The sequence below is a fragment of the Sphaerodactylus townsendi genome, linkage group LG10 (assembly GCF_021028975.2).
Source record: "Sphaerodactylus townsendi isolate TG3544 linkage group LG10, MPM_Stown_v2.3, whole genome shotgun sequence".
In the NCBI taxonomy this organism is placed as follows: domain Eukaryota; kingdom Metazoa; phylum Chordata; class Lepidosauria; order Squamata; family Sphaerodactylidae; genus Sphaerodactylus; species Sphaerodactylus townsendi.
Window position 1 is genome coordinate 71,548,353 of NC_059434.1, and position 23,029 is coordinate 71,571,381.

Genomic DNA, 23,029 nt, shown 5'->3' on the forward strand with positions numbered 1-23,029 from the left:
CAAAGCTGCCTTCTCTCGTTCCAATTTAGCCAGTTCGTCCGTTGAACAGCTGCAGTAATTTCACTTTGTGTACGCGAAGGCCTGAACACTTTCGCGTTGACGCTGTAAGTTCAGTTTGGAGTGTTCCAGGACTTAACATGGACTGATAGATTCTGGCGCATATTGCGTCGCGATCTTTGGCACGGTCAATTGAGTTGGACTTCTTTGGCGCTTGCTGTTCCGGTCTCTTTGCAGGTTTTCAGCTCTTGCTGCAGCTGTTCGTTCGCTCTTCCCATAGCTGCCTCGGCCCATGCTTCTTGGGCATCTCGCAGTCGCCCACTTCCTCATCCCAGCTCTTCGATGGGAGAGGGAACAGATCCGCTGGAGTGCAGGCTTTCTCCGAACTCGACGTTCATCGGACGCCGTGCTCCACCGGTGGCTCCAACGGGGCATCTCAGGTGCAGCGGGTCGGGATCCGTATGCTGTCCGATCGGAAGACGGTAACGGATACCCTCCCAATCCCTGGTATAGTCCCAGTGTCACCGTGGAATCGCCGGACGGCCCCAGTGCTATGCTAATGGGATCTTTGGGAGCATCACCAAAATCAATCGATGGACCTCCTGGGTTGCCGCGATGAAAGGTGGTCAGGCCCGCTCTCCATGACAGGTTGCATCTGTCCAGGTTCATACGATGCAACGGGTAGATACTCGATCCACAGGCTTCGATCCATAGACAGCCCCAAACGACTTCCATGTAAGTCCCCATGGTCGTTCTCACGCCCCTCGCTCCAGCGGAGGCGCGGGAAGACTCGCGGCTGATATCGAGGACGGAAAGAGTCGCGAGACCCGCTTCTCCGCTCGCTCCAAATCCAGAAGGGAGAGCTCGGAGCCCTCTTTGGGGGCTACCGAACCTTCCACAGGAATATTCAACCTCTCCATGCCGAGGCACCAGAGGTCCACTGCACTAGGAAGATAGATGAACAATGGATTCCTGCCACAATGTAAGGAATTCCATAGAAGCAGAAATAAAAGGCTTTTTTGGGTGTAAAAGACCGTTTATTCAGACATCTTAGAAAGCTCACGTACACACAGTGGCAGGAATAAGATCTCCCGCCAGAAACACAGGTTATAACTCTGTCCATCCCATCCCCCCTCCCGGATTCCCATGGGAACGGAGGTCTCATCTCCCTCGCAGAGATAAGGTCTCCGCCGGAGAAGCTGGCCCATCGCCCGGGCTGTGGAATGTAGTCAAGGCCAGGCGGCTGACCCGCTCATCAACACCATTGAATTCTTTACACTTATTGTCTGATTCAAAGTCCTGCTTGCAAACTTTTTGGGTTGCTGTTCCCAAGGGAGTTGAGAGGTGTATCCCTCTCAGTTCTTTTCCAGGCTCCATTATATACAACAGAGATACTGAGTACCAAGTCAGTAAAAGTAGCAGTGAGTCCTAAGCCATAGATGTAACTGACTGCTTTGAACATGGTGGTACATCACCTGAAATGTCACGAATAGTGACAAGATGTTGAAAGAAAAAGCATTTTTTTCCACACTGGAACATCAATACTGCTTTTAAACCTCTAGCCTCAAAATGTCAAAAAAACCGTAAAACGACACACAACTAAAAAACAGAATAAAAGACACCGTCCTAAAAAGTATAACAGGCAGTGGAAAAATATTTCCTCTTTTTACTTTGTTAGTATCAAGCGTATCGTTTTAAAACAGACAACTGGAAATTTGATTCTACCGGGGGCCGGAAGAACTTCTTCAGTGTCGGCCCTTTCCTAATGAGACTGGTAAATTAGCCAGCGTTGACACAGTGAGAAGAGAGTATTTTGTTGTACATAAGGACCTGTATTGTTTGATCGCCACATAACTGAAAGGACATGGATGTAAAAAGGCCCTTGCACGGAGGTTAGAGAGTATCAAGTTAGGTCAGCATTTGCATTGTTGAGTCACTGAAAAGCAGAAGCTGCAGGCCTTGAATTCATGACTCGTTTCATCACGGTGTACGATTTCATTTCATTTCACATTTAATTTATATCCCGCCCTCCCCCGGAGGGCTCAGAGCGGCAAACAACAGTAGTGAACAAACAATAAAGCATAGCATAAACAGCAACAACAATAAATCATAATACAACAATATCAACAGCATAATAATGCATCACAATGATATGCTATAAACAATAACCAATTATATCAGCTAACCCCCAAATCACAGTTCCCACAATGACAAAAACTAAAATACAGTGAACTAGCATAGAGTCTGCTCCATCAACCTTCCCCAAACAGTCCCTGAATGGGTGGTGCTCTTCGGCCGCTGCCCAAGTCATGGAAGTCCTTTGTGTTTTCCACTTCCTGGGGCAGGTTATTACTTCAGTAACTTTGCTAGCATTTATCCAGGGGGAATGGTGAGGAAATTATCTTTTCCCATTATCATCTAATGACAACTTTGTAACATCAGAAAACTGAAGAACACACAATCTAAAGGACTATAAATATCCTTTAAAAATCACCTTGCCCACAAGTCACATACAAATTCAGAAAAATCATTGGAATAAATTTTTTAATTTCAAAAGGATAGTCAGTTTAGTTAACTTGGCATTCAAGGTAGGAGTCCTTAGATGCTGGCAGTTAACACTCCTTGAACAAATATTTCCAATACATTTTATACAGTATAAGGAGACATTTTATACACCAAGACACAAACTATGTCTTTGGTTTGAGATGGTTGTGCAAAGAAAAATGCATATATTGAGGTACAGAAAAAATGTCAAAGCCTTTAGATGATAAACCTATCAATAATTAATGATATAAATTAAAAAGTTATAAGATGGCCTCTTTTAAATGTTTTTGGGCCTACACGTCATGGTTATTTTATGCCTTAGTGTAAAGTAACCAAGTCTACAATGCAGTTTGGCTGCAACACAGGTGTGCCGTGGAATGTCACTTGATCCAGCTCTTACCTTTTCATAGGTAATTCTGCCTCAAAGGGCATGAACTGTAATTATGCTAAAACCTCAACCCTGAAGGCTATCACAAGCCTTTAAAACCAATGTAGTGCAACAGTATAAGGAGAACATGATATATTGATTAAAATACTGTTGGGTAACTTTGACACACATTCTTATCATTTGATGTTCTCAGCTATCTTCCATTTCCTCTATAAAGCAATGAGTTAATTGGGAGATATGACTGACCGCAATTATTCATCACCCGGAGATTGCCGGAGTCAATTACATTCTATTGATCCTCCTAAATCTTTCTGCACCTTTGACACAAACTGATCATAAGGTGCTGGTGATAGCTGCACGTTACTTGTGTGGCCACTGGGAAAGCCCACTTGCATGGCTGGAAACCTCCAGAACTTGTGGGGTGGCGCCTCCCTTTGCCTGTATCCTCCCTCCACACTATTTTCTTTTTCTTTCCTCCTAGTAACTCCCTTATCTTCTCCCTTTCCCCTGCTTCATTCTCTCCTTCTCAGCCATTATCTTTTATATGTCCCCCATCTTCAGCTATATTTATAATTTATTTACTTTATTTACACACCATCTTTCTCTACAGTGGAACCAAAATAGTTTATATTATTCTCCTCTCCTCTTCTTTTTTCTGCCCAACAACTGGTAGGTTACGCTGAAAGTAGGTGACTGGTCTAAAATCACCCAGTGAGTTTCTATAGTAAGATGGAGATTTGAACCTGGGTCTCACAGGTCCCATTCTGAAGCTCTCACTGCTGCACCACACTGGCTTTCATAAAGTGGCTGCTGCCCTGTTGAGTCATGTAAGATGGGTGGTATCACTCAGAGGCTGCAGTCAGGCCTGGCCCCAATGAGGTCTCCATCAAAGGTAAAAAACAGCCCTGGAAAAGGGGTCTGCCTCTGCCACCTTTTACTGAGTCTGGAATGCTTTGGTTGCCTAGCAATGGCCACCAAGGGGCTTTCCCCACTGACAGAGTTGAACTGGTTTCTACCTAGGTTCACCTCAGTGAATCCCCACTGCCACCGAGCTCAACATTGTTTTGTCTCAGGCCCCCCCCCCCCCTCAGAACTGCAAAATCCTTGTTGCAGTTATGAACTACACTTTTCTGCCGGAACAAGGTCGATACCGCTTCGAAGCTTCAAAGTGGGGAAGCATCAAACATTCATCCGCTAGTTCAATCCAATCGTCCAGCCATGGTTTTCCGCCGCAATGCGCCAGAACGTACGAAACGTGGCGAACTGAAAGCGATGTAACTGTAAACTGTAAAACAAAAAAGAAGAGCGGCTCCCGCTTTCCCAATCCGCAATACGTTTAAAAGCCAATCACGATCGAGAAGCAAAACAGGCACCAAGATGATCCCGCCCACTCAGTTGCTGTGGGGACAGCCTGGAATCGCCCCAAGGGGACTTCTGTTCCTTAAAGCTATAAGAAGTCCTTTAATCATTTTTTTTTTTGGGGGGGGGGGTTAGTCCCACAGTGTTTCTTTTAAAAAAATACAGATATTTCTGCAAGTCTGGGTTGTTTTTCAGGTTTGTAGAAATATCTGTCTTGTCCATTCGGGGCACCAGTCAAGTATCCACAGATGTGGCCAACTTTGCTATCTATAGATTATTTGTATAAAGTTCAGTTTCAGGTCCATCCCACCCACACTATCAATTTACAGTAAAATATGTTTCGAATTGTCAAAAGCTTTTGGAAGCAATGATATGTGATTTATTTCTTTTAATATAGCCTGAATGTGCAAAACATTCTCTGTGCTGTGGATCCAGAGGATCATTTAAGGCAGTTTTGTTATCTGTAATTTAGATCACATACACACACAAGTATACATAAACATGAGAATGATACAAGCAAGTAGTTTCAAATGCAAGCCGATTACCATAAACACTGGCTGATAAGGTTACAATTTGTAGCAGTCCATCTCAGGGATAGATCTTATATAGTCCCAATCTCTCGACTAAGAATGCACAGATGGGTAATTAGCAGAGCAGTTACCAATGTCATATATAGGATTACAAGGCGAACCCAGCAAGGGAAAAAGTACAAACCTAATTACTTGATTGCAATGAGCACACATCGGTGTTCGCTTTCCCGCAGGAATGTGCTCCGCTCTTTGAACCAAAGAATCTTCATCTGTTAGTGGAGGAGGCACGGTGGATTTTTCACTTGGCACAGTCGGTCCAGGTTTGGTACTGTTGTTCGGGCTATAACCACTTCCAGATGCTTTAAAATACAATGCAAAGAAAACTCAGAAACTGCACCGTTAACCTTAATAAAACTGTCAGGGCATAAAATATATAATGAGGTCCACAGTATTTTGGTACAATGTATGTGCATAGTGTTTTGATACATTAATATTGACTATTATTAACATAAAGTGGATTTTCTCCAAGATGGGGAATGTCCAACCTTATTGGCTACTGTGCAGTTTTGTAACAGCACTTCAACCTATTCTGAGATGCTATTCAAGCTGGGCAGTATGACTTTTCGATTAAGCAATATTGAATTATTTGCAAGGGTATTTCTTTTAACAGTTAAGAGCGGGCCAAACTATACAAACGGCTTTGTAAGCATATCAGATAAATTCCTGGGGACTCGTGGTCTTATACTTTATTGTGTGTGTAGTTCTTGGTTGCAGGGCCCGATCCTGCCCATGTTATTCTGCATCATTTAATGTATATGTTAACACTTATGCTTTGCTTCAGTTCTGTTTTTTAGACTTCTGGATGGTTTTACAACCCAACTCCTAATACACTATTTACTGAATGTCCCGTCTTGTTCACTGTATTGATTCACTCTGTGTAATCCAACTTGAGACCAAGCAAGAAAGTCAGAAAGAGGGAAAGAATGTAAACAAACATTCACCTTATGGGAGAATGAATGAGACTGTCAAGGAATGTTGCCATTTCATCCACGTAAACATAAGAACGGGAGATCCATTCAGAGTTTTAAAAGTCCGCCAATCACGGAAAATATCCTGGAACCTTCAAAAATGCGTCTTATCCAATCCAGAAGCTGTCGTTCAGCCACTGCGTTAAATGGAACACAGATGACATTTACAGTTATTGCTGTTCCAGGTCTAATATTAGAAACTGCATGGTCTTGCTATCGCCACATACACCATCTCTTTAAAAAAAAATCTTTAAAGCACTCTGTTTGACAGAAACTATGTCCATAAATCATTTCAACACCAGGGCTGCATGACTCAGCAGCAAAGCATCAAAATATGATAGAAATGTACACTTTGATCAAATAAACCAGAGGTGAATTATATGCTCCTTTCTGACACTGCTTCTGTAAATGTACAATGAAACCGTCTGCGTCCCAAGTCGGTAGACAAAAAACTCTGCATGAAGCGATGCCAGGGTGTGCCTGAATGTAAAAAAATGGACACTTCCGTTACTTAAAATGTTAGCACCAACTGCCGTCCGTTCAAGCAGAATAGAAGAGGTAAGTGTTGCTTCAAGTTCTAAGTTCAGGTCCGTCGACTCCAATATGCACAATAGGTTGGCAATAGAAAATTGCTTAAATTTAGAACAGTTGCCCCTTTGTTTAAGGCACATATTCTGCCTTTATGTAGAAATACGTGTTCCATTTTAATCAGTTATGGAATTTTAATCATTCCTTATCTTACTAATACTAGATTAGTTTAATTGTACTTTGTTTTAACTTGTTATGAATCACCTACAGTAAAAAGTAGATCCAATGGATTCAGGTTATGTAATATCTCCTCATAAAGGGTGTGTGTGAAATAATGGATGGGAAAGGCAACTTCTCATTTTTTTGACAAACTGCATAAACTGAGGAACATTTAGAATATAAAACAATTATCTAGTGAATGGATTGACTTAGCTTTCCTTTTACTGTTTAGAGGAAAGCAGTGGCGGAGCTACCAGGGGACGGGCCACGCACCGGGCGCACGGCTTTGCGTCATGTGGGGGCAGAAAATTATCCCTTCCCCCTTGGATGCTCAGTTTGACTTCATCGACAGCCACGATGCCCCCCACACTTACTTTAACAAACAGAGCAGGCTGGAGAGGATGCCTGCCTGTGTTCCCTTCCAGGCTGCAAACAGCCTGGTGAAAACTACATTTCCCAGGAGACCCTGAGAAATGTATTTCCTACCAGGTCGTTTGCAGCCTGGAAGGGAACAGGCAAGTCTCTTCTCCAGCCTGCTCGGTTTGCTAAAATAAGTGGGGGGAAGCCATGGAGGCGGGCGCACGAAAAAGCCAGAGTGTGCCCAGCTACACCTCTGGAGGAAAGGCTGTAATTTGTTAAAATTAATCTAGAAAGGCTATGTTCAGTAAGCAAAGCCTATTCAGTCCCTCATGTGACGATGGTTATATGTAGCCTGTGTTGATAAAAACTGGTCCATCAGCAAAGAATTCGTGTGTATCAGAGGTCAGATAAATTTGAATTACTAATGGGTTAAGGATAGGGGCGCTGTGAATTTCTCAGAGAAACTATGTAACAGTTCAGACTACGAACTATTCAGAGATGTTTGGATTGTACTGAGTTCAAAAGCTGAGTCACAGCTGACTGGGAGGTCAGTTGAGAGCTAGGTTCTGATCCATCACCACCCAACAAAACAGCTACGCAACAAAGGGCAGGTACAGAAGCAATGCTTCTGAGTCCCCCGTTGCAAATGGAAGAGGAGAAAGAGTACCTCTTTTCATCACCACACCCCCAAACAAAATTTCCTACACCTCGGCAAGCTTGGGATGCTGCAAAATTTCTGCAATTGGAAAGCAGGAAAACCTGACTTCAAGCCAATCAGTTTAGATTTGGCTCCTGATTCCCTCCCCTTAAAATACTTTCTACAGAGCAAAATTTTGGAGGGACAGATCAAAAGCCAATTCTCAGCAGTTGTCTCGTCTGCTGGACTTCAGCTTCTGATGGCTGCAAGTTCCCCAGAGAATAGACATTTTCCAAATAAATAATAGTAACCTGTCCCTGAGAATACACATGAACAAACTGCTACATCAAACCTTACTACTACACCTCTCAGTTATCAATCAGCTGTATCATATCTGTCTGTCTGTCTGACTGACTAAAACAAAAATATATTTCTGCCACCCTGTGTGGAACCAAAGACTCTTAAAAAGAGAAGGCAAGCTTTAGGACCAAACAAATTGTTCTCTCCAAGACTGCAGTTATTTGCTGTTGTGAAGGACGAGTCAGTTGAGATCTAATTATCACTGTTCAATTAACAGGCTGCCTCAACACTGCTGGTGAACGGGAATTGAACTGACCTCGGAGGTGTGTGAACATCTTAATTTAAGGAATCTCTAATGTTTGAACCAACAGTGTAGTACAATTCCTTAGTAACTGAGAAAGAGACAAAGTATATTATTTAACTTTAATCAGCAGAGTTATCCAGACCCACTACTCAGATCAGCAAAAAAGCACAGACTAGAGTTCAATGGTAAAAATAATAGGCAACCAGGATCAACAAATATGTAGGAAGGACAAAAAGAATTAAAACATAAAAAATTGACAGATACAAGCAAGACAGCTACAAAATTAAAAGCATACAGGAAATTTTCAATTATACCACAAACATATCTAAAGGGTACACTCAATTAAGAAAATTTACACATTACAACTTCGATGTATACCACCACCTACGATTTATTCAGTTATTTCATTAGATTACTTCATTTAAGACATGTTCTGCAACTGCAGATTTTTCAGGATGGTTAAGCCGCCAGTGTCTTTTGTGCTCCTCCCATCTCTCCTTTCCATCTCCTCATCTCTCTTTTCAAACTGTCTCAACAGTTTCAAACGTATCTTTTCAAACATATCTCAAAATTCCATATCTCTTTTCAAACCCAAAAGGAAAACCTCTGGTTTCATTTGTGTATCAGTCTTTAAAATTTTAATACAGCTGTTTTGCAAATCAAAACCAACAACGTATTAGGAAAACAATAGCACCAAAAGGACCCCCACAAATATTAACATTTTCATATTCAGGATGATTTTTGGGAAATAGTTATTCCTACCCCCATAAATCATTTTTTCTGCATAAAACCTGAGATTATTTGGTGCAGTCCTAGTTTTTAATACCTTATGGCATAGTAATATTACTGTTTTTGCAATACTGTACCAGAAAGGTAGAAATGTCTGCTAGGAAAGCGTTATGTCTTACTGATGTTCTCTTGCCCATAGCAACAAATACAACAGACTGAACTGTTTAATGCTCACTCAAACATAATATCATGTAATGTCTATAAATAACAATGCTACTTCAATGTGTGGAAGTGCCAGAATTTCATTCTGAAGTGCTGTAATTGGTGATTTATGTAACACTAACTGTTATGCAAAAAATGGAGACTATATAGGTTCCCAGGGACAATTATGATTTAATGCATTTTTATACAATAATAAACTCCTCCAGCTCTTTATTTCTAGCCCTTAGAGACACCGAAGAAATCTATCAGATTACAAATCCTAAATAAAAAATAATTATGCTAAATGCATGAGATATTTTAGTCTTGTGAGATCCCTCTGAAAAGCATGGGCTTAGACAAGCAACCGAGGGAAGGGGTAGAGGATTGGCTTCCACAGCCACCGTTTTTTTTATTCCATTGATTTTGTGGAATACAATTAAAGCTTTAAATCCTCCCATGATGAAAGACAGAACAGAAAGGATTATACTGTTATCATTTCTTAAAATGACTGCGAAAGCTAGAATGTGCACTATGAAAAATCAGAACAGGTGCATTAGAGGCCCAGTTACAACTTGAGAAGGACCGTTTCCTGCTCTAGAAGTTCCCCTTTCATCTCTAAAGAACCCAGATTAAATGGGCTGTGAAGTTTCTTAATTAAAATGAACATTCTTGGTTGGCTTGGGTCAGGTCGTCATATCATCTCCGGTACCAAATTCAGCAAACCTTCTGGAATGTCACCCTCCTTTCCTCCCCACACACATTTTGAAGGTGAGCAGTCATGGAGTGGGAGCAGAGTATTATCAATCGGTAATCTATCATTTAAAAACTGCACATGTACTACATTCCCATAGTTTGGTTCATTTTCATAATGCGGTATTAATTGATGTACAGCTTTTTAGTAGAAGAGAAAATGCACTGGAGCTTTTCATGCTAAAGCAGAGAGTTATCAAATGGCATTTCCATTTTAAGATTATGGAACATGGGATGGAGTTCACAGACAGTTGTCTAAAGAGTAGCTGATAAGGCACAACAGTGCTTGAAGCTTGTCTTTACAAATATGCTGACCAGATATAAACATCACCTACAGCATTTCTCCATTCTGAATGTCACTTGGGCCAACCACTACCGTATTCAAGTCAGGAACCAGATAAGTGCAGCAGGTGGACAGATTTCTGACAAAGTTTAAGGTGAAGGTATTGACTAGGATGTCACAAATTCATAATCCCTTGGTATGGATTATGGACCATGGCAACTCAAAATGCTCACTTTCAATATCAGGCAAATATTATGGCCCTGTGTGGTTTTTCTCTGGCATGGATTTTAATCCATGCCAAAGAAAAACTTCTTTAATCAATCCAACCACTATTGTAATGATGGTAATGACAGAACTATGTCTGTCTCAGCCTCCTCTCTGCTCATCCCAGGCATTTGAAATATTGATCAGACATGATGCCAACAGCCCTGGGATAGATAATTTTACAAGACTCCTGACATATATACTGATGATGTCATGCTCCTTGGGAATCTCGGAGTATTTCTGGAATGAGGTGAACAATTATTCCTAATTTTGGGAAATGTCCAAGCATTCTCTCTTTTCCCATGAATTCTAAATTAGGTTATAAGTGCTAGAGGCATTTTCTCCATCACTAAATATCTACATAGCCTGGACTGGTCATCTGAGAGTCCCCCATGGGGTGGCTCAGTAGCTACAGGGTCAGCCAAGGATCTGGGAAAACCAGGTTTGAATCCTGCCATGGAAGCTTGATAGGTGACCTTGGGCCAATCACATAGGTTGTTGTGATGTTAAAACAGAGAGAATGTTGTAAACCATTCTGGGTCCCCACTGGGGAGAAAAATAAGATAAAAATAACGTAAATAACACATAAAACAAAATATGGTTCCACAATCTCTCTTTGTTAAACCTTGGACTGAGCTCTTGCTGAGAATACACTTACCGAAGGCAAGATTGGTGGCTATAAACAAAGCCCTCCTCTCCCTTGCATGCCACCCCTCCCCCTCCCTCCCCTCCCCCTTCCTCTGATCGGGTGGTGGGCCTTGTCCAGATGCATTCTGAGATTCCTGTCCTAAAAAACCTCACGAGACCCATTTTAACAGATCTTTTCTTGTAATAGCAAGGAAAGATTGCTTGATCTGCCAGGCTTTTGTAACAGTGGGTCTTCAAACATACCTTTGTGCAAATGTTGTGCATTTTTAGATCACTGCCGAGTATCAGTGGGGAAAGTCTGGTATGAAAGTTTGCAGCTACCTTTTAAAAAATGAGCTGACTATAAATGGCACTTCTGGAGAAGGGAGATATTAAATTTCAGCTCTTTCCAGATGAGAAGCCATTGCACAAGTAACAGGGACAGCATTAGGCCATTTGAAGACTCTTCTAGAAATATTATAAAAACTTGAGAAAGAAGAACAACGGGATATTGGCAAAGGAAGGGGGTTCCTCCAGATGACATAAACGAAATGAAAGTAAGGAGCTTCCTTTGAGAGCTTAGTTTATTTCATAATCCCCAATCCAGCCCCACCTGTATCTTCTTTTCCATCACACAGATCCATGTTGTTCGATCTGCCCCACAAGAGGTCTTGTGCTAATGGACCCATCTATGCCTCTTTCCCCTGCCCTTTTCTCATCAAAGCACGACTGCAACACCTGAGCTGATTTTGAACTGACGGTACCTATTCTAATCATAGCCACCCATGAGAAGTCGGTGTCAAATGTTACTCTTTTGATCAGATAGTACCTTCTCTGCAGAAGTATACGTTACATTGGAGAATCATGCCCATTAACTAATCAAGTCTTAACAGCTTTTTAGCATTTCCCCTTTGCCATGGGGTGAGCAGGGATAATGTCAGCTTTACTTTCAGGTAGCAGTCTGAATGCTACTTATTTGCATACATTTCCATCTGTTACAAATGCTGAGTACGTCGGTATGCAATGCAGCTGTTTCTTACAAGCAGGATTAATCATTCACTAATATAAATGTTAAACTTTTACACCACTCTGTTGAACGAGACTCAAAATTGCATTTCAGTTGTTTGCTGTCTCCATGTATATGAATATAAAGGATCTATGAAGGAGCAACCTCTTTCCCCTTTCCGCATCCTGCTGAGCTCATGCCATCAACCTTTTGTGTGCTGTTAAGTCACAGTTGTCTTATGGTGACCCCTGTAGGATTTTCAAAACAATAAATTTACAGAGGTGGTTTGCGATTGCCTTCTTCAGCATTGTGACCCTAGTATTCCTTGGTGGTCTCCAGTGGTGGGATTCAACCTACTCGCACCAGTTCGGTAGAACCGGTAGCTAATTGTTCGTCTGGTTCAGAAAACTAGTTGTAATCCTACCACTGAGTCCTTTCGGAACCAGTTGTTAAATTATTTGAATCCTACCATTGGTGGTCTCCCACTAGGGGGCTCCCTGCTTAACTTCCTGAATCTGATGAGATTGGGTTAGCCTGGACCATCCAGGTCAATCCATTTTTATTCCAACCTTTCCTATCAGCTTTGAACTTATTTCCCATTGCTTCTTCCTTTCAGTTTACTGGGACCCCTACTTGGGATCAGACAAGTGACTGGAACTTCCATGGATGGGCACCCATATGACTGCCTGAATGGGCTAACTAATCCACTCCATAAATTCCCTCTGATTGCACCATATTCAGAGTCTCAATTCTTTTTCCAAAACAGCATTGTCAACAATCTGTATATCTAATTCCCAAGTGTGCTCCCTGTCTGTGGATACTTAAATCTGCATATCTGGGAAGGACACTCATTGCCAATATATATTTTTTGCAGACTTAGGGTACCCCCCAAGTCAGCAGAAAAATCTGAAACTTAAAAAACCCCAGAGGATTTAAATTTCCCCAAACTAAAGAATTCTACCACTGCCAGAATTCCTCACCAGCTCAGAAGCACTGCTACAGACCAGCAGGGAAATTACAGACATGTAGAGATCATGATGTGGGGGGGGGGGGGGGGCTTTCTCGGCCAAGAAGCATGCTGTGAGCTTGCCAGACATGACTGGGCGGGGCAGGCTCAACACAGGGGGAGAGATCCCAGAGGCGTAGTTCCAAGGGGGTGGGGGGCACGCGACACACCGGGCGTGCAGCACACTGGGGGCATGCCCCTGTGGGGGCGTGGTGGGGCATTCCGGGGCGGGGGCGGAGAATGTACCAGTGCACCGGGCGCTTTCCCCCCTTGCTATACCTCTGAGAGATCCCCATCCATGAGTTTTGTGTGCCCACAATTGTACATGTGTCATCCATTCTCCAGATGGGCATGTTGTTTAGCTAGGTTTTGAATCTTACATCAGCAACTCCACTAGTTTCAGAATGAAGGGAGAAATAAGGTAGGTTTCTTATATTTAGGCGACCCTAAAGTGAACATGTCCAAAGGTTAGCCATTCAACAAGACATGTGAATAAACAAACATGTTCCTTCTAACCACACATTGAAAAACAATTTAAGTTGGAACTTTGTTGCACAGTAACTGATTACAGGGCAGTTCATATACAATATCAAACAACAGTTTGGTACTACAAAGTCTGTGCTCACACACTTTCATGGTTTATATAGCTATAATTTGACAACCAGGTTGGAACAGTAAATAATATGTTTACTAATTAATAGATGATTATCCAGGAGGGTGAAAACTAAAGCCACCCATAGGAGGATCTCCACAAATTGGGTGAATGGGCAAAAATGTGGCTAGTGAAGTTTAACGTAAGTGTAAGTTAATGCACACTGGGAAAAAGAAGTTGCTGAAAATGAGAGGGAACTTGCTGAAAATGAGAGGGAAAATCCTTTGGGTCATAATGGGTAGCTCAATGAAAATGCCATCACATTGTACAGCAGCAGACTATATGCCAGGGATTATTAGAAAAAGAACTGAAAAATAAAATACCAATATTATAAAATCCCTGTGTAAATCTATAATGCATCCTCATCTGAAATACTGTGTGCCATTCTGGTCACTGCATTGCAAGGTAATTGCAATGCTGGAAAAAGTTACATGCTAATATTTGTAGAGTGCTTTTGAAACAAACACCAAATAATAAATAAAAGACTAAAAAGAAGGATACCTTTACAATGACACACGCTCTCTTTTTTATGGGACAGCTGAGTATTTTTAGCCCATTTTAATTTATAGCCACCTACTTCTAAAAAATCCACAAATATTTTACTTGCACAGTGATTTCAACAGGTTAATATTTCACATTAGATGTAAATATCCCAGCTTAAACAGTTGACATTTATGAATAGCTTTGCTGTGGTTTCACAATAGACTCTGCTTGGCTACAGTGGAATTCACATTAGTTAACTTGTGAGCACTTCTGGTATGTTGTCCCATGACAGAAAAACAATTTGGAATTATTAATACCAGACTATCCATCCATCAGAACTCTTCTAGGGTTGCTATTGAACCCACCACTTATACAATGCCTATTGGTTATTGAAGGAAAAAGACTTCACTGAAATTTGCATCCTGCACTGTTCTGAAGATTCATTACAGGCAAAGCAGTTAAAAATTAAGTATAAATCAGCACTACACTTCATTTCAGTACCCAGGGACAAAATGGGCTGTAAAAGAGAAGCCCCATTTCATAAATACACTGTTCTGTTCCTGCTCCAGTAACCTATCCATCACTAACCATTAAGGATATAACAAGCCTTTTTAAGATTTTCTAGGTTTGCCAGGCAACTAGCTGGAGGGTTGGGGTGGGAGAGGGCAGTTTCCCAGGACAAAAATGAAAAAAAGAAACATAAGGCATTGTCTACTTACAGGAAGTTCTTATCACAGAGTTCCTGCCAATTCCTAGAGCTACTTGGAAGTGACAAGGGGTAAGTCTAGGAATTGTCAAGAACTCTATAGTGAGAACTTGCTGTAAGCAGATGATGTCTTATTTTTCTTTTCAATTTGTTTTCCTGCCACCACTGGACCACAGAACCTGTGATGGGAGATCCTGACCCCACCAGGGGCTTGGTGATCCTAAGACTTTTCTAACTTGGATTGGAGATAATGTGACATAATGCAAATTTTATTAAAGAGTGATTGCATAATCCAAGGCATTGTTATTGACTAATTTTATTTTATTTATTAATTTAAATATTTATTTGCAACCCTTTTTCCTTATAGAGCTCAAGATGGCTTACAACATACTAAGCGTACGCTGACCTCTACTGTTCACAGTTTTGCTCCATCTTAACTATTTTCACAACTCTGTGAGTTTGGTTATCTTGAGAGCATGTGACTGGCCCAAGGTAACCCAGTGAATTTCATGAGAGACTGGAATTTCAATCTTGCTTTCACATATTTTAATCCAGTAATCTAAGTGGTCTCGAATCTATTTGCATTAAAAAAAATTGACACCCCTCCAACATTTCACAATATGGTGATTTAGCTATCTAAATTAATAATAACTGTGTGTGATAAAAGTCAAAACTGACTCACAGGCACCCCAGGATCATAGGGTTTTCAAGGCAAGAGATGAATCCTAGATGTGGAAGAGACCACAAGGGTCATCAAGTCCAACCCCCTGCCATGCAGGAATACACAATCAAAGCACTCTGACATCCAGCCTCTGTTTAAAAACCTCCAAAGAGGGAAACTCCACCACACTCTGAAGCAGTGCATTCCACTGTCAAACAGCCCTGACTATTCCTAAATGTTCCTAAATGTTTAGGAAGGGTGGAATCTTTTTTCCTTCAGCCCATTACTCCTAGTCCTAGTCTCTGGAGCAGCAAAAAACAAGCTTGTTCCCTCTTCAACATGACATCCCTTCATATATCTAAACATGGCTATCATTCATGGCTATCATTCTCATCTGCAGACAAAACATCCCCAGCTCCCTAAGTATCTCCTTATAGGGCATGGATTCCAGACCTTTTACCATTTTGGTCGCCCTCCTCTGGACCCATTCCAGCTTGTCAATATCCTTCTTGCATAGTGGTGCCAGAACTGGACATAGTATTCCATGTGAGGTCTGACCAATGCAGAATAGAGAAGCATTATTACTTCTAGACACTATAATCCTCTTGATGCAGCCCAGAATCACATTGGCTTTCTTGGCTGCCGCAACACAACTGCTGACTGATGTTCAGTTTGTGGTCTACTATGACTCCCAGATACCATTCACATATACTGTTGTCAAACCAGGATGAAGATGAGCAGAAGTGGTTGGCCATTGCCTTCCTTGGCATCGCAATCCCAGTCTTCCTTGGTGATCTCCTGTCCATTCTCTAAATATGGCCAACCTTGCTTAGCTTCCAAACTCTGACAAGATCAAGCTAGTCAAGCCTACTCAGGCTGATATGCATTAAAATAACTTGGAACAGAAATGTGAACTGAGAAAACTATGTAGGTAGGAAGATTACTGATTTCACAACAAAAGTGCATTTAACCTGTATTACCCAGAATTTAAAGTGACAGGTTTCCAGAGTGAAAATTGTTTGCTTGAGTTGTATGTTCTACAGCTTTGCTAAGGCTGCGAATTTATCAGATTTAGCAAGCTAAGCAGGTCCTTGCTCATACGGTTTATGGATGAAACATCTCCAAGAAAAACTTTAACATGCTTTAGAAAGTGGTAATTCTGTGGGTGGTGTTCTTCCTTATGAATCAGTTCTGAACCAAGAGTTCTACGTCCTGTGGGTGGCTGGACAAGCTATCTTTTGTCTAAAATATTATAACCACATAAGACTGTTCCAGAATTTGAGTGTACAAGGATCACAATCTGCAAGCTGGAAGCTGCAGGGCTCATTTGCACTGGGAGGAAAAAACGCTGATTTTTAATCTTGACTTACTGTGTGTAGGCAAACCATACTCTCACTTTTGCAGCCTGCAGCAACTCTAATAATCATCATAACTGGTGTAAACATTGGTAGCTGAAGTGCATCATACAGACTAGCTTGACGCAAATCAGTTACAGCAGTTTACATAAGCAGCAGACAATTTAGCTTAATGAAAGCTATTTTTCTACAGGCATCCTAAGAGCTTATCTTTTGTTAACCTAACTTTCATTTATTTAACCTGAAACTGCAGAAATACGTTTCAAAACGAGCACACAGGTGGACTTGCTTGTTCAGGTTTGGCTCATCTTTCAAATTTCCACACTGATAATTTCCTGAATGTTAAAACAGGCTTACTTTTACAGGTGACTCAGAAGTTTGGGAGTAAATCCAAAGGTGCTGTTTGTGGGGTTTTGAAGTATAGGGGAACAGATTTAGCAAGGATAAAGCTCGAGGTCTGCAGAATGGAACCAGGAAGGAGAAAAGAGTGTCTGAATTCAAACATATGTCTGGAATCAGCTTTGTGGCTCTTTGTTTAGTTCTGAAACGCTTGGTTTACTTTGATCCAAGCAGTGACCCGCTGAGTAGTTTCCACTGGCACAGAAGAGCGACTGCTTTTAATGCAGTCTCAGGAAACTTAAAGGTTTCCATTTTTCTGGCGTACAGCATTATTTTGTTGATTGTTTCAAATGGACTGTAAACCATCTTGCCATCTTGACACAAGAGAGAAGGGGTAGCCGTTCCTCACGCCTGCTGTGTGGCTGCATGGAAACTGGACCCACAATGTAGTTTGGCACTTAGTACATGTCTTCTCCGCTGGAAAAACTATGATAATGACTAGTTATACCCATGTCGTATCAGTATCAGCAACATACTAGCATATCTGGTTTTAGAACTGTGCCAAGTTGACAAACTGAAGTATCTTCCTCTGTATCTTTCAGCTTATTTTGCAATCAGCTGGATAACCATGGGCCAGTCACACCACCTAACCTACATCACATGACTGTTGTGAGGATAAAATGGAGAAGGTAAGAATTTTATAACCTACTTTGGCTCACCATTGGTATAAATGAGGTAAATAAATAAATATTGTCACTAAACTCAAAAACACTTAAGCTCATTACGCACATGCAGAATAATGCACTTTCAAACTGCTTTCAGTGCTCCTTGAAGCTGTGCGGGATAGCAAAATCCACTTGCAAACAGTTGCGAAAGTGGTTTGAAAACACATTATTTTGCGTGTGTGGAAGGGGCCTCTGTCACTCTCAGAATAAAACCAAACTCTTCATCAAAAAGATACACTGCCATACAGATTTTCTTATTGCATTTAAACATATTCTTACCCCCATCCAGCCCTGGTGAAAGCTATTATTTTCATCTGTCCCACCCTGTTTGAGAGATTTAAGGCCACTAATAAATGCCAAAAGGAGATACAATAAAACCATAAGTCACCAACCTAAGCAAAAAGAAACAAAAACCACCTCTGAAAGAGGATTGCCTTGTAGGCCTTCCTAAAACAGGCAGCAGTGGTGCCCACAAATCAGAGGCGTAGCAAGGCGTAGCCCGGTACACTGGTGCGTCCTCTGCCCCCATCTCGCCCCAGAACGCCCTTGCCACAGGGGTGCGCACCCAGTGCATCACGCACCTCCCAGCCCCCTTGGAGCACCTCTGCCACAAATGCTCAATTGGAAGGTCACTGCAAAGAGTCAGCTCCATGACTGAAAAAAGTCTAAACTGGGCGGAGAACAGAACAAGGCTATAATAGAGCACCACGAAGCAGATTGGAGGAGTACAATTTATACACAATTGCCCTTTCAGCGGGCCCATTTTGGACATACAATGAAGTTTCCTTGTAAAAGAATACTCAATCAATTAACCTTGTGTCTGGGTTACCCATCTCATCAGATCTTGGAAGCTAAGAAGGGTTGGCCCTGGTTAGTACTTGGAAGTCCAGGGTTGCTACGCAGAGAAGAAGAAGAAGAAGAAGAAGAAGAAGAAGAAGAAGTAGAAGAAGAAGAGTTTGGATTTATATCCCCCCTTTCTCTCCTGTAGGAGACTCAAAGGGGCTTACAATCTCCTTGCCCTTCCCCCCTCACAACAAACACCCTGTGAGGTGGGTGGGGCTGAGAGAACTCCAAGAAGCTGTGACTAGCCCAAGGTCACCCAACTGGCGTGTGAGGGAGTGTACAGGCTAATCTGAATTCCCCAGATAAGCCTCCATACTCAGGTGGCAGAGCTGGGAATCAAACCCGGTTCCTCCAGATTAGATACATGAGCTCTTAATCGCCTACGCAGAGGCAGGCAACAGCAAACCAACTCTGTTCATTTCTTGCCTTAAAAACACTATGGGGTTGCCCACAGTCAGCAGCCATTTTTTAAAAAAGATTTACTTGAAGTAGTTAAAGAAAAGAAAACATCAGAATTTAAAAACAATACGATTTCTTTTTTAAAAATGGATATACGTATAGCATAACAATAATTAAAATATTAAGACATATTTTAAAAATAAATGGTGATGAAATAATAACCATTAAGCAGCGGTATTTATGATAATAAATCTAAAAAAAGGTATCTAAAAATAATTTCCAGGTATTAAAAAATAAGTTCATATATAATTGTCATCTATCTATTTTCCAATTGATTGTTTTTCTCTTAAATACCTGTTGATACAATACATAATAGATGGCTTGAGATAAAAAATCAGTTCAGTCATGTCCTCCTCTACCTCTCCCCCCACCCCAAATTTTCTATGAATAATATAATATGTTTTTCATTTGTCTTGAAATTCTTTGGTTGGTCTACTATTCACAGAATGCGTAAATTTAACCATTACCACGTACTCTGCCAGTTTGCTTTCCCAATTCTTGTGCTGTGCATATCCTCTGATTTCCATTTTGTTGCAGTCTGACAGCACTAACCATTACCACCAATAAGGCATAAATCATCTATGTCACATGTGGAAAACCCTGATAACAGTGGACACCAAGGTTCCCACAGTGACCATAGTACCCTTAAAACAGGAGAGCAATTTCACTTTTCTGTAGAGTGCCTAGTGAAAGGAAAGCATTATATAAATGCTGAAAAGTATACTATGGTAGCCGCTACGGCTTTAAAGCAGTAAGAAGGTACTGGAATTAATTACTCTAATGGCGTTTTCAAAATACTTCTGGAAGCCAATGTAAAATCATACAAAAACCAGCACTTTACAGCAACTACACAAAAAATTCTAAAGGTTTTAACATTAAAAAGAATTTTTTTTGTTAGATTTTAGCTGATTTGAAAAGAGCACACAGAACTCAAAACACAAGCTTTGGTTTAAATCAACCCTAACTTCATCTGGCACATTTTTCGTGCGTTAAGAAAAATGCCAGCCGAGCAGGACAGCGATGATTTATCGCCATCTTGAGGATACTTTGAAGTTCCACACCTCCAAAGCCTGAAGAGTTATTCCTTTTATTAAACTGTTGTAATCCAAGCATATGCTAGAGAGACATTAAAAAAATACATACCACATTAACACCATATGTTCTCTCTTATTTTGGGATGAATTTGATTTCGTTTCTAGCTTGTAAGCACATTTTTCAAAGGCACAAAGTCCCTTTATAGTATGAGCGAAAATATTGCTTTACAACTTGAACCCCACCAGAAGCAGGTGACAAAAGACCACTTTGTTCTTGTGAGAAAGCTGGAGGTTACAACTATTATTAACATAGAAGCTTGGGATTATTCTTTATTAAAAGGCAACTCTCAGTAAATGGAAAATTTCCCAAACTGGAGATACTCAAGACTGTATTATGCACTGTAAAATTGGTAATTTGGTCGGAATGTTCGAAAGAGGTAGCACCAAAGCACAGAATTACAGGCATGGACAATATTTCCAGGGAAGCTATGTATGTTCTTTGTCTCACTGTTATGTTCTGTGGCACAGGATGGGGTAACTCCTTTGGTTTGAAAAGTTGTACAGTTACAACTTCAGGGCCTGTAAGCACATTGTAACTGCATCAGAATGCAAATTTAGAGGGAACAGGATGTGAATTTGCTTATACGGAAGATAAATACAGTTGCCCAACCTGCTAGGAATGCACAGCTAATCTATTTCCCAGCAGAAAAAGAAAAGAAGGTGAGAGGAGCTAGTTTGATACTTCCTTGTGTACAAAAAGCTTTTGAAATGTGTGTATCTAACTTGCCAAGTTATTTAAAAAAAACCCTTAGTATATAGTGTCTAGAACAGATATCTCATGATCAGTTTACCATTGACTTATCTTGTTGCAAAAGATAAATGGTTGCATTGATTTATCTTGTTGCAAAAGACAAATGGAAGAAGGATGGAATGGGTTCTACGTTCCAAACTGTACTAATTGCTTGCCCAGAGGTTCTTTAGAACTGTAGCTTTTAAAATATAAATATTGACTTGCAGGGGTATCTTTTCACATAAAACCCAGTATACCAGACGACAGAAACTATACACTCTTGCATAATAACACTGGGAACATACAAAATTCCACTCAGACACCATTTTGGAAGCTAAGTAGACCCACGTGCATGTATGAACAAAACAGACATAAAATGGCTACAATAGAATGAATTGAATGATCTGAGAAGGAAGGCTATACCCATATCCAGAAAAACATTAGCTAAGATCTGGGCTGCACTAGTACAGAAAAGTACAGTGGAACCTTGGTTTTTGTCGGTAATCCATCTGAAAACAATCGGCGAAATCTGAAACTGATGAAAACCGAGGCTCCATTGTAGCAACTCCTGAAAGTAATGGGTCGCCAGCTTTTGCCGCAAAATTAGCGCACACACACCATCAAGAACCGACAAAAACTGAAGCGACCCAACGAAAACCAAAGCAAAAATTTTGCCCAAAGAATCAGCGGAAACCAAAAAACAATGAAAACCATTGACTAAGAAAACCGAGGTTTCACTGTATGACAGGACCAGATGTGAAGCTCTGATTAGAGAAACTGGGATTTCTCTGTTACAGAAGACAGAAAACAGTCTTCTTAGACCAATGGCTAGTTCACATGAGTAGACAAAGCACATGAGCCTGAGAAATGCCAAAAGACAGCTCTGGCCCACAATCTGTGTCCCAAAATGGAACTTTACCATGAACTAGAACCATCATATGTAAGCACAACTCATGTTGTTTATCCACCTCTTTCAGCAGTGGCTCCAGATCATACCAAAGATTACATATGCTTTGGAACAAGACACTTTTGCATCTAGTATACATATAAGATATCAGCTAAAGCATGTGAAAGAGGTACACAAAAAGAATATGGATCAGATTACAATTTTGGCAATCTATTCTTCTTTGTTTTACTGCCTTGGCAATCCCTGCAATGACACAAATATAGCAAAAGAACCCGGGGTCAAGAGTACATTTTTATTACCTGTACACATAAAGAACTTTTTATTGGCTCCAAGTTAGTACTATGATTTTCATGCTTTATTAAAATTAATAAGCTATTGCAAAGTATGCAGCAAAAGACATATTTATATATGTCTATTTATAGTCCACTTTTCTCATTGAGACTTAAGACTTGTGAGCAAAGGAAGGCAACCTACAAACACACATGCTTATAAATGAATAAAATAAAACTGTTGATGTATTTACCTGGTTGATTAAGGGATTGCCAGCCTGAGGTTTTGACTGCATACTGAGGTCCTGTTGGCTTGAAGCCCAGAGGAGATTCCGTATTGGCAGAAACTGGTCTATTTGCTCCATTTTCCGGGCTTTCCAGTGGGTTTCGTACTGTGGGTGTGGTAGAAGCAGTAAGCTGTGGTTGCTCCAGAGAGTCGCTATGCAGAAACAAAACATTGTCAGTGACTAACAACTTATCACAAAACAGTGGTAAGAGGAAGTTTGATGAAAGCATTGTCATAATGGGAAAGGGGCAAAGTTTCTACTGTTTGTTCTAGGGCCCCTTCCGCACATGCAGAATAATGCACTTTCAATCCACTTTCAATGCACTTTGCAACTGGATTTGATTGTGCGGAATAGAAAATCCACTTTCAGACAATTGTGAAAGTGGATTGAAAGTGCATTATTCTGCATGTGCAGACGGGGCCTAAGACTTCCAGAATCTAAATTTTGACCCTGTGTTTC

At 41.0% G+C, this 23,029-nt stretch overlaps 1 protein-coding gene across 7 annotated transcripts in view; it reads right to left on the bottom strand.

Annotated features, from left to right (window-relative positions):
* The window catches only part of PDLIM5 (PDZ and LIM domain 5), a 151,703-nt gene that overhangs the window by 16,507 nt on the left and 112,167 nt on the right, over positions 1 to 23,029 (bottom strand). For all 7 annotated transcript variants that reach the window (XM_048509017.1, XM_048509015.1, XM_048509016.1 and 4 more), the window contains 2 exons: positions 22,538 to 22,722; positions 5,003 to 5,177 (listed from right to left, as the gene is read on the bottom strand). In XM_048509017.1, coding sequence (XP_048364974.1) covers positions 5,003 to 5,177; positions 22,538 to 22,722 — 360 coding nt within the window. The remainder of the gene's footprint in view (positions 1 to 5,002; positions 5,178 to 22,537; positions 22,723 to 23,029) is intronic.